The sequence below is a fragment of the Pteronotus mesoamericanus genome, unplaced genomic scaffold (genome assembly GCF_021234165.1).
Source record: "Pteronotus mesoamericanus isolate MK-2021 breed Mesoamerican mustached bat unplaced genomic scaffold, CSHL_Meso_final contig_65, whole genome shotgun sequence".
NCBI classification, from domain to species: domain Eukaryota; kingdom Metazoa; phylum Chordata; class Mammalia; order Chiroptera; family Mormoopidae; genus Pteronotus; species Pteronotus mesoamericanus.
Genome location: NW_026555228.1, coordinates 9,267,542 through 9,280,342, shown reverse-complemented (window position 1 = coordinate 9,280,342; position 12,801 = coordinate 9,267,542). Strand labels below are relative to the sequence as shown.

The window sequence follows — 12,801 nt, the reverse complement described above, 5'->3', positions numbered from 1 at the left end:
CTATTTGCTTCTTTATTAATGTCTCAAACAGTAGTATCAAACAGCAGGTCTAAAAACTATCGTAATTTTGGAGTTATGATGGATATAACAGTTATTTTGAGATCTCTGCAGGAACTGTAATATATGAAAGAGACTAGAATTTCTGTTAGTGACAAAGTTCCAGGTCCCGCTAAAAGTAGGATGTATTATCTACATTTTTAATTAAAGTCAGGGTTACATTTCAAATAAAGGAAAATGATGACAAAGATGTAAATTTTTTTCTCATTTAAGCCCACAGAATCCTAAGAATTAATGAACTCTAGATTCAGAACTCCAGGTCTGGTCTGAACATAGTTAATATTTGTTGGATACCCACTCTGTGCCAGGGCCATATTTAAGCCTCTATCACCTAACAAAGTTGACAGTATTATTGCCCCCATTTTAAAGATGAGAAAAATAAAGTTTAAATAGATAAGTACATTTTCCAGGGTCATCCGTATAGTATGGAGTGGAGCTGGAATTCAATCCTTGACCATTCGAATTTTCCATCATCTTTTTGTGCTTGAGCTGGGATGATACTGACTGCCTCTTTCAATACTCATAAGGTATTCCTTTTTCACCTAACTTAGCAAATGTGAAAAAAATAAACACTACCCCATTCTGCTGAGAGGATGATGAAATTGAAATGCTTTTGTAACGCTAATGGTGAGAGTGTTGAGTTGCTCCATCCTTTTTACTGCATCTTGGCCACACATATCAAGAACCTTAAACTTGGTCTAGCAATTTCTCTCCTGGCAAGCTTCTCTTAGGAAAAAACCACATTATAAAGATACCATATTAAAAAGTGCTTATTTTAATGTATAGTAAGAAGAAAATGTAGAACAAAGTTAAGAGGAGAATGGCTAAGTACACTTCATGTCTATCTATATATATAGATGGTCTGTTAGGCAGGCATTAAAAATTACAGCATTTGAGACTATATAATAAAATATTTGTAATAGCTTTATAAAAAGCACCTATTATTTAACCTAGTGATGATATAGGACAATATGTTCATGGTTGAAACATGAACAGATTGTTCATGGTGAAATTTTAGATGGTAGAATATCTGGAGATCTCAATTGCTAAATTAGGAACTAAAAACTTAAGGACAGATTCCTCCCTCCCCTAACTTCGCAGTGTCAGAGACCAGTGGCTTTTACTCTGCTCTTTGACCTCAGAATCATCCATTTTGGAAATACTGAAAGAGTGTTTGGAATAAAGGTATACATATTAATGTACCTAGCATACTGTTTCTCATGTGCCTATATGTAGGAAACTAAGCGACCTTTGTAAAATTCATTTCAATGAGCTAGATTATTGAGATGTTTCCTTTTATAAATGTAACAATTACAAATATCCAAGCCTGCTTCACTATTGAACATATATTATGCTAATCAGTATTTTTTCTTTTTAATTTCTGGTCTCCCCACAAACAAAAGTCTGAATGTGTGTCTTCATTTGAAGGTGTTTGGGCCTTTTCTTCTTTTTAGGAACAAAAGTACTCTATTCAAGAGCCTGTGTTTTCATTGGGAAATTTATGAATTGCTTTTATAAATGCAGTCATTAGCTCCAATTTCTTTTTGTAAAATTTCTTGAAATTTTATATACTTTATGAAAGATTGTCTCAAAGGAACTATTTTTACTTTTTCAGGGCTCCAGATTCCTGCCATCTCCTCAGTACTGTTCATTAAACTCGCTCAGTTGTTTTCAGAGTTCATGTATTCCCTCTGTTCTACTCATTTTTCTCTGTGGCTAAATATATGCTCAAAGGGTCAGATACCCTCCCAGCTGTGGGCAGGCCCTCATCAGCCTCTGCTGCTGCTGCTCTGCCCACCTCAGTCACAATCTGTGACAGCATGTAGCATATATGTATTTGTCAAAATCTTACTTTTTCACACCTCATTATTTAGGATTTGAGGAGGACTGAAGCAAATTTTGCTTTTCTGCTATCTGGAAAGAATAGTTTGCTAAAGGAAGACTAGAAACAATTTCAGCAGAAATGTTTGTTTTGGAAAATAGTATTAGGATATATACGAATTCTGTCCAAATAGATAGGATTCTTGCACCTTCAGTTTGCCTACCTATAGTGGAGATTCAGGGTACATTATTTAGTTGTAATGTACTTTTGTTATAATTATTACTCTTTACAGTGTTATATTGCTTAAAGAAGCTGAGAGAAGAAAGGAAAATAAGTATATATTTATAGAGTTTGTTATACTGACCTTTTTGTTTACCATTTCTGATTTTTTTCTGTTTCTGTGTATTCAAGTTTATTTGGTACTGTTTCCTTGTTCCTATACAGTTTTATTTCCACCTGCATCTTTTGTATTGTTAGTATCAAATATACTATAGGCTCCAGCATATGATTACTCACATTATTTTATGCAATTGTCTTTTAAATGAATTAAGAGAAGAAAGAAGAAATTGGAAGTTATATTGTGTTTTATAATTACCTATATAACTACCTTTTCTTGCCTACTTTGCTTTTATCATGTGAATCAGAATTACTGTATGGTGTCACTGCTTTCAGCTTGAAGACCTTCCTTTAGTATCTTGTAATACAGTTCTGCTAGGAACAAATTGTCTCACTTTTTGTTTATCTGAAAATGTCTTTATTTTACTTTTATTTTGAAAAGATATTTTTGCTAGAGATAAGATTCTTGGTTGACTTTTTTATTTTAAGCTTGAGGTATAATTTTATTTTTTTATTTTTTATTTTTTTAATTAATTTATTTTTTCAAATTTCTTTCATCACTTTGAATATCATCCTACTTCATTCTGGCCTTTATTGCTTTTGATGAAAAGTCGAATGTTAATTTTATTTGGAGTTTCCTTGTACTTGATAAGACCTTTTTCTCTTGCTGCCTTCAAGATTTTCTCTTTGTCTTTCAAATTTTTGACTGTGGTGTATCTGGGTGTGGATCTCTTTTAGTTTATCCTACTTGGAGTTATTTTAACTTCTTGAATGTGTAGGTGTATTTAATCAAATTTGTGAGGTTTTCAGCAATTATTTCTTTTTAAAAAATAATTAATCAATTTTACTTTTATTGGATTTTTTCCATTACCATGTAGTCCCTTATACCCCGCAGTCACCATACTGTTGTCCACTTCCATGAGTCCTTTTTCTTTTTGCTCAACCACCTCCCCCCTTTAGCTGTCATCCTGCTTTCTATCTATGAGCCTGTCTCTATTTTGCTTGTTAGTTTAGTTTGTTCATTAGATTCCACATATGAGTGAAATCATATGGTACTTGTCTTTCTCTGCCTGGCTTATTTCATTTAGCATAATGTTCTCCAAGTCCGTCCATGCTGTCACAAAGGGTAAAAGTTTTCTTCTTTTATATGGCTGAGTAGTATTCCATTGTGTAAATGTCCCATCATTGTTTCATCCATTCATCTACTGATGGACACTTGGGCTGCTTCCATATCTTGATGATCATAAATAATACTGCAATGAACATAGTGGTGCTTATGTTCTTTCAAATTAGTGTTTTGGACTCCTTTGGATATATTCCCAGAAGTGGGATTGCTGGGTCAAAAGGCATATCCATTTTTTATTTTTCTGAGGCATCTCCATAGTGCTTTCCACAGTGGCTGTATGAATCTGCATTCCCACCAGGAGTGCAAAAGAGTCTCCCTTTCTCCACATCCTTACCAGCACTTGTTTGTTGGTTTATTGATAAAATAGCCATTCTGACAGGTGGGAGGTGATATCTCATTGTGGTTTTAATTTGTATTTCTCTGATGATTAGTGATGTTGAACATCTTTTTATATATCTATTGGCCATCTGCAATTATTTCTTTGAGCATTTTTCTGCTCCTTTTTCTTTCCTTCTGCGACTCCCAATATGTGTAATGTATGTTGATTCACTTGATGGTGTTCTATATTTCTTTGAGGCTCTGTTCATTTTTCTTCATTCTTTTTTTCTCTATTCTTCAGACTGCGTAATCTCTATTGGTATATTTACAAGTTTGCTGATTCTTCCATTCAAATTTCCCATTGGGTTCCTTCAGTGAATTTTTAATTTTGGTTACTATATTTTTTAACTCCAGAGTTTCCATTTGCTTCTTTTTTTTGTAATTGATATTCTTTATTCTTTTTTTTAAAAGATTTCATTTATTTATTTTTATCGAGGGGAAGGGAGGAAGAAAGATAGGGAGAGAAACATCAATGTGTGGTTGCCTCTCACATACCCCCTCCTGGGGACCTGGCCTGCAACCCGGGCATGTGCCCTACACTGGGAATCGAACTGGTGACCCTTTGGTTCACAGGCTGGCACTCAGTCTACTGAGCCACACGAGCTAGGGTTGTAATTGACATTCTTTTTGTTGATAATTCTGTATTTGATAAGGCATTGTTGTTATATCTTTAATTCTTTAAGCATGGTTTCCTTTAGTTCTTTGAACATACTGTAAAAACTGTTTTCAAGTTTTTTTCTCCTAAGTCTAATATCTGGCCCCCGTCAAAGGCAGATATTGTTGCCTGCTACTTTTTCTTGTGTAGGGATCACACTGTCATGTTTCTTTGCATGTTTTGTATTTTTGTTGAAAATTGGACATTTTTGGATAATATAGCAACTCTGGATACTGACCTCTCTTCTTCCTTACTCTGGAGCTTTAGTTTTTTGCTGGTTAATTTGTTTAATGACTTTGCTAGACTAGTTCAGTGAAGTCTGTTTCCTCCACAGTGTGCAGCTGCTGATGTCACTCCCCCAGCAGGTACAGTTTGTGGCATGTGCACAGATATTCTGACTCTCTAATCCTCACCCAGGGATGACAGTGGTTATAACTTAGCAGTGGTTATACAGGGGAAAGACTACATCTTTCCCCTATATTTCCCTGTTAAACATTGATGACTGGGATTCCTCTATTGATGTTACAGCCAGTGGCTAGTCTCCCCTAATTGTTAGCTGATTTATTTATTGTTTTTTGACAATGCCCTGAAACATAAATGTCCCTTAGTCTGATATAATTAATGTTGGGCTCCTTTGCAGAGGTGGTCTATAAAGCCAGTCTTTAAAGTTTACTCTGACTTCAGGAAGGTTCTTCTTAGCTCTCTCTACCCCTTTTCCTTTTTATTAAACTTCTAGCTGGTCTACATTTTACCTGTTGTTATCATGGAGCTACTAGCCTCCTCTTTATTTCCTGCCATAAAAATCTTAATTTTTTGACAGTGCCCATAGGTGTGAAATTTGCCATGTTATGTTTCCTATTAAGTAAGTCCCCTTACGGAGAGCTACAGAGCTCTGTTCTTACAGCATGCCTCTACTCCTAGGCAGGGCCTCTGCACTTACGCTCCAGAGCTAGGAGCGGGATAGCAGCCTGCCTCTCTCAGAGCAACACTCTGCTGTATGAGTGGGGGTCTGGACAGGGGTAGCAGCCCTAATCTCAGCTTGCCTCTCTTGGCTTGGAACCTTTGCCCTATGTGAGCTGGGACAAAGATGATCAGGGCTTAATATTCTTGGCCTGCTTTGCCTAGGACAGAGTTTCTTCCCTACAAGTGGGAACTGGGTAGAGAAATGGAACCCTTGTCCTTTTGACCACTTGCCTAGAAGAGAGCTTCTAAAACACATGGCTGTAGTGAATGAAAATGCTGTTATCATCCTAGAGTGGAGGTTAAGGGTGAGAGGGAGCCCCATATTCTTGCCTGTACTACCCAGAGTAGAGCTTCTGTCACTTTGGGCTGGAGGGTAGGGAGGGACAGGTTAGAGCTCAAATGCCTAGACTCTCCTTGTTCTTACCTAGATTTAGTAAATTTTCTTGAATAAATGTTTCTCTACTTGATACATGCTCTTAAAGACAATTTGTAGCAACTTAAATGTTTTTTTAAAATTATTGTTACCAGTTATGATTTTTTTTCCTCTGGGGAGAGGATGTGAGAGGAGCTCCTCACAGCTCTAGTATAGCTCTAACTTTTTGAAAATGGCAAACTTCACTTTTTCAAAGACATTTTACCTTCTAGACTTCACTGTTCATGTGTCCCTTTCTCCCTCTTAGTCTGAAATGTGAAGACTTTTTTTTAACCATAAAATCAACCAATTTTAGGTAGAAGAACAAATGTATGTCACAGATGTATTTGTAAATAATTCCCCAATGCTGTAAGTTTTCCTAATGCTTCTGTTTCATATGTGACCATGGTATTCACATAGTTTTCTTTGTAATTAATGAATTTAACTTATAATAGGCTGTGCCTCTTATTTGAATTTTTATTCTTGGAGAAAGTGTGTTTCCTAAGATAGGTCTTTATTATGCCAAAATACCTAGATAACTCCATTAGTTTTAAAAATTAAATGCAAGAAATCAGATGAGTTATTTCTAACACCATATAAATTCTTTAAAACTTAATGAAGGGATAGTAATTAAAAGTTTGAAATTTTGAGCCAGTTGCTTTCAATGATATAAGAATGTCATATAACAATGTATTTTAACCCTCTTATGTGTTAAAAAAGCGTATTAATTTAGTATGCTTTAAAGTAGCATTTATGCTTACAAAGAATCACAATTCATAGTCAAATTGTAATTATTCCAGTGAAAATTTATTATTTGAGTATTATTTGACAATATAAAATTTTTAAACAGATCCTTTTTCAAAATGTCTTTGAGACTAATTATATTTATTAGTATCTGCTCACAAAACAATTTTTACTCAACAAAGTTTATGATAGTTCACCTGTTGTTAAATTATCAAATTATATGGCTTTTCCATCAATGCTAAGAGAAAGAAAATAGGCCTTTACATTGCAATTCTTGGTTTTCAGTAGGTTCGGATTCCCTCTGATTTGAAGGGGGCACGTAATGAAATGATGTGATTTCTGAGACTTTAAACCTCTAAAATCTCTGCCAGTGAAGTTCTGAGGCATATACAGATCAGTTCAGCATTTAAAACCAAATTTTTGTCACACTGTACATCCATGTGTTAGAGCTTACAAAATTGAGTGTCTTACTCTTCTGTGCTCAATAGGTTTATAGTCATATTTCACAAGTTATGGTGATATTTAGGCATTTTCTCCTTCCTGCCCCACCAGGTTCCAAATCCAAAGCTATGCTTCTGAATCAATTACTTTGTGAAACCTCTTTGTTTCCTTTTTCCAGGTGTGTAGTAGAAATTATTATTTCATCCCATACACCATGAAACCGTGCACTGATTACGTTTCCTGCAAGGGCGATTTCCAGAAACTTGCCTCGGAGTGCATGCAGCCCAACTGGGTCACCATCATGGGTGCCCTGTGCGTGCCCCTGGTGGACAGGTTCACCAGCCTCCTCAGGGACATCCACGCGACCTCATGGTAATTCCTCTCAGCCATCAACAAGCCTAGGATCTTTGCCACAATCTTCCCTTCACATTCATGGAGGTGATGTACCCTCCAAAGACCATGGTGTCCAGAGAATGGGGAATCCTGCCAATCATTTTAAGTCATCCTGAAATCTTTTGTTGTTCCCTACACTGGGTTGGGGCCCTTGACATGTAGCCAAAAGAGAATAAAACTGGAATTAGGAGGTCAGGGTTGAGCATGTGTCTGGCCTCAACTTTCTGTGTGACTTTGATAACTTCTCTGTAATCATTTCTCATGTAGGCAATAAGGAAGTTAAATCAGTGATTTTTCTTAATGTTCTGAGAGTTAGTGGTTTAAATAATTTCTAAAGATGATTTCCTCCCCTCTTCACTCCATTCAGTTATTGAGGTTGTTAAAATGCCTCAGCATGGTCATTCTGACCGCAAGTTTTTGAGCTATAAAGGTCAGGATGCACTGAGTCCAGCTGAAGCCACCCTGACCTCAGGATGTCCTGTAATATGTTCTTTGTAGATTGATGTTGGATGAAGTGGAGAATACTGATTCAGAGGTGGGCAGGTTTGGGTTTGAGTGCTGGCTCAAGCAATTCATTGCTGTGTAGCCTTATAAAGTCAGCTCACCTCTTTGTTCCTCAGTGCTTAAGAAACCATGCCTTAAAATGTTCTTATTTGAAAACTTAAAGGCATAAAAATGATTCTACTTAACCAAAGGATCCAGTTATTTTGCTTGCAGCCAATTTAAAGGATTTACTTCTGTAAATTATATCACAAAGGGAAGGTTTTGTCCTTCCAAAACAAATGAAAATACAAAGTACTGGCTGAACCGACTTGAAATGTAAAGGACCACATGTCCCACTTTGGCTCAAATCATGGCTCCCTGACCTGCGGAGCATAACTACTGTAGTACTGGTGTGAGGTACACTCTAGTTAACAGTCTGTTTTCTTTTTCTACCTCATCACCTCTATTCTGGACACAAAGTTTCTCCTATAGGCTTTATTGGAAAAGAAGACTGAAAACCCAGACATCTGTGACCACATGCCAACATAGAAAGAAAATAGGGAACTTTTGTGGCACTTTCCTGGAAAACCTCATTTAATCTCCCCTTGCTAACTATTGTCTTAATAAATATTTTAGTAAAGTGTAAGGAGTCTCCGGGTATCGTCATCTCAGATCTGACAAGGGGATAGGTTAGCTTGAATCAGCCAGATGAGCAAGGTATTTTCCAGAAGCATACTCGTTTGTTTTTTATTCAGTGTATATATGTATCAGAAGAAAAAAAACTCTTTTGGTTTGGTTTAATTTGAAGGGACTTGAAACATCTATTGGTTGATTCCACCCCTTGAGCTGACAGATACCTAACAATGATTACTGATAGGGTAAATGGTGCTTATGATTTAAAAACATCTATAATGAAGATGGCAAAGTTTTTAGCTCAAGTGACAACTCTTAATTGATAAAGGCTACCTGGAGCCCTCTGATAAAAAGGGGGTTAGAAGCCATTTCCAAGTTCACGTTAACTAGTAACATCTTTGCTGGTTTGCAGTGGCAAAAATGGCTGCATGCTTATTACATATATGTCCTCAAGCCATACTCAATTCAGTGTTTTGTTTATTTACTTACAAGTTACTGTTCTTACTGGGTTTCTTAGTTTATTAAAACTATTTTTCAGAATTACCCTGGAAAACAAGACAAAACTAAAGTATAACTTTTTACTTGTCAAGCTAAACTACTGACCTCTTAATAGCTTTGATGCCTTTAGTTCATCAAATGAATAATGACTGTCATCCAAGTTAATGACTCATTAGATTAATAATAGAATTTTATGCTTAATAGAATTTTAAACATTGGTAGAATCTCCTAATTTGCTTATCATTGGGGTGATGAGCAATAGACAAATAAGGAAATAAAAGATTAAAGCAGTGCACTGGTATTTTTATATCAGAGTAGTTTGTGTGGGCATCACTTCATTCTTTAAATATTTAAGACTTTTTATTATAAGCATTGGGACAAGGCTGTGTATTGTTCACATATTTATTTGGCATAGTTTTATAATTATTAAAATAACAGTTCTGACTAGTTGAAGACTTCCAGTCAAGATGGAGGTGTAGGTAAACACACTTCACTTCCTCACACAACCACAGAAAGAATTACAACTAGACCTCAAAACAAATAATACCCAGAATTGTCAGAAAATTGAGCTGTATGAAAGTCTGACAACTAAGATATAAAGAAGCTACATTCATCCAGACGGGTAGGAGGGGTGGAGATGCGGAGGTGAGCAGAGATGCAGTGTGGCAGGGAGAGGCAGCAGCTGCAGAAAAGGCAGTCCCACATTCATGTGTGGTGGGTAAAAATCAGGAGGGATATCTTGAGATTGAGCGATCCCAGCCCCAGGCCAGACTGCACAACCCTGGGTTCAAATGTCAGGAAGATAAATCCCCATAAATTCTGGCAGTAAGAACCAGTGGTGTTTGCGGTGGCAGAAGAAACTGACGGATTTTCAGGAGACTCTGCTTAAAGTCTCGCCCCCTCTGGGATTCAGCACCAGGGCTACAGCTGGAAGGGTACCAGCCACAGAGAGTCAGTGCCAGGCAAACCTCCAGAAGTCAGGCAGTCGCAGTGTCCCCTCTCTGAGCCCTCCCCCAACACTGCCACAAAGCAGTGAAGCAGGTTGCCCTGCCCTTGCGATTACCAAATGCTCTACCTCACAGAATTTACAGGTGACTTTTCTACACCAGGCCATGCTACTAAGACAGGGAGTCAAAGCAGCTCTACCTAATACACAGAAACAAACACGGGGAGGCTGCCAAATTGAGGAGAAAAAGAAATATGGCCCAAATGAAAGAACAAGCAAAACTCCAGAAAAAGAACTAATCAAAATGGAGATAAGCAATCTATCAGATGCAGAGTTCAAAACACTGGTGATCAGGATGCTCTAAGAACTCATTGAATACAGCAACAAAATAAAAAATATCAAGGCAGAAATGAAGGTTACACTAAGTGAAATAAAGAAAAATATACAGGAAAACAACAGAGGAGGTGATGAATCTGAGGTCAAATCAATGATTTGGAATGTAAGGAAGAAATAAGCATTCAACTAGAATAGTGAGAAGAAAAAAAGAACTTAAAAAAATTGAGGCGAGGCTTAGGAACCTCTGGTACATGTCAAAACGTGCCAACATCCAACTCACAGGGATGTCAGAAGGAGAAGAGAAAGAGCAAGATACTGAAAAGTTACTTGAAAAAATAATGAAAGAAAACTTCTAATTTGATGAAAGAAATAGACATGGAAGTCCAGGAAGCACAGAGTGTCCCAAACAAGTTGGACCCAAAGAGGATCACACCAAGGCACATCATAATTAAAATGCCAAAAGTTAAAAAGAGAATCTTAAAAACAGCAAGAGAAAAAAGAGAGTTACCTACAGAGGAGTTCCCATAAGACTGTCAGCTGATTTCTCAAAAGAAACTGCAGGCAAGAAGGGACTGGCAAGAAGTATTCAAAGTGATGAAAAGCAAGGACCTTCAACCTACATTGCTCCATCCGGCAAAGCTATCATTTAGAATGGAAGGACAGATAAAGTGCTTCCCAGATAAGGTAAAGCTAAAGGAGTTCATCATCACCAAGCCATTATTATATGAAATGTTTAAGGGATTTATTTAAGAAAAAGAAGATCAAAACTGAACATTACAATGGCAACAAACTCACAACTATCAACAACTGAATCTAAAAAAGTAAACAAGCAGAACAGGAACAGAATCATAGATATGGAGATCATTTAGAGGTTTATCAGCTGGGGGGGAAGGGGAATTATGGGGGAAAGGTACACAGATTAAGAAGCATAATTGGTAGATACAAAATAGACCGGAGGGGGGTTGTTAAGAATAGTACAGAAAATGGAGAAGCCAAAGAACTTACATGCATGACCCATGGACATGAACTAAGCGGGGTGGGGGAGGATTGCTGGAGGGAATGAGGGTACCAGATGGAGAGGGACAAAGGGGGAAAAACTGGGACAACTGTAATAAAAATCAATAAAATCTATTTTTAAAAAGTAGTTCTTACATGTTCTCTTTTTCTGAAGACTGTTATTTAATTGAGCTTGTTAGTCTGTTTTTTAATGAAGAGCCTAATTTTAGTCTCTATAGTTAACTCATTTCTGCTACTTAATGGGTTGATGGTCCTACCACTTGGCAATGCCCAATCTCCATGAAAAAATTACTTGGAAAGTGGACAACAAATTTAAATCACTCTCTGGTCATTTTAAGTCAAGCCTGGATGCATAGAGATAGATGCAACCTGAGGTTTTCTTGTTTCCCTCTCCAGTTTTTATTATGAAGAAACTTTGTTAAATGATATCCAGAGAGCCAGAGAGAGATACCAGGACAAAGATCTAGCGAAGGAGCTGGCTCGGATCAAACTCCGCATGGATAGTAATGAAGTTCTGAGTTCAGACATCATCATTAATTTACTGCTGTCCTACCGCGATATCCAGGTATGAAGTATGCTTACCTGAGGCTAACACATGCTGAGTTCTTCCTTGGCATGAGGAATTCCTTATATGAAGTACTCTTATAGCAGGTACATGGCGAAGTAGCTGTTTTATAGACAAAATGGGTATGTGGCTAGGTCATAGGTCATCTCGTGTATCTGTTGTGGTAGAAATATTGGAGAAGATTTTGTCCTGTCAGATGGCCACTCCAACAAAACTACCATAAATGCAGAATTTAAGAGTTTATATGTTCTTTAAGCTAGACATTGTTCTGAGCCCTTCGTGAATCTTGATTCGTTTAATCCTTATCACAAGCCTGTGGGGTGAATACTCTGATTATCCCTATTTTACAAATGAGGAACATGAGGCACAGAGAAATTAAGTGACTTGCTCAAGGTCACACAGCAGTTGGCAAAGTCAGCGTTCAAACCAAGGCAATTGGCTCCATTGTCCTTGCTCTTAATTCATCTGCTGTGCTGCTTCATTTAGGCCTTTGTCACTTCCTTCTTTATTTACCAGCACCCATCAGTGACAGGGAGAAAAGGAGTAGCAGGTGCACATCCAGGACCCAGGGAATAAAGATGTTTATCCTAAGGCAAGTGTCAGAGACTTCTGGAGAGTTCCTGAGACAGGGTTTGTGGGATGCTATACCATGAAAGAAATCAGGCATGTCCTCCCTCCATGTTCAGTGCTGTTGAGCCACTTCTAAGGATGTCTTGCCTTACTTCCCTTTGGAGGAATGTACAAAGGCAAAGCACCTTGTCTGCATAATTCCACAAAGCCATATAGGAAGGAGATTGTTGGTTACAGGTCTTTAAAGAGAGCGGTATCCATTGTGCCACTAGTGATAAACAGATGCATTTTACTGATTTTAATAGGGTTATAACGATTAAACTATGCCCCATGGGACAGAAGAATGGGGATGCCCTTTTTTGAAGCCTTTCTTCCTGAGCTGCTGGCTTCCTCCTGTCCTTGTCTTCACGTATCTCTTCTTTTTAT

General features: G+C 37.4%; 1 protein-coding gene across 1 annotated transcript in view; it reads left to right on the top strand.

Moving 5' to 3' along the window:
• MAP3K15 (mitogen-activated protein kinase kinase kinase 15) overlaps positions 1–12,801 on the top strand; it is a 99,795-nt gene that overhangs the window by 23,156 nt on the left and 63,838 nt on the right. Inside the window, exons 4-5 of the mRNA XM_054581002.1 lie at positions 7,113–7,306; positions 11,637–11,805. Coding sequence (XP_054436977.1) covers positions 7,113–7,306; positions 11,637–11,805 — 363 coding nt within the window. The remainder of the gene's footprint in view (positions 1–7,112; positions 7,307–11,636; positions 11,806–12,801) is intronic.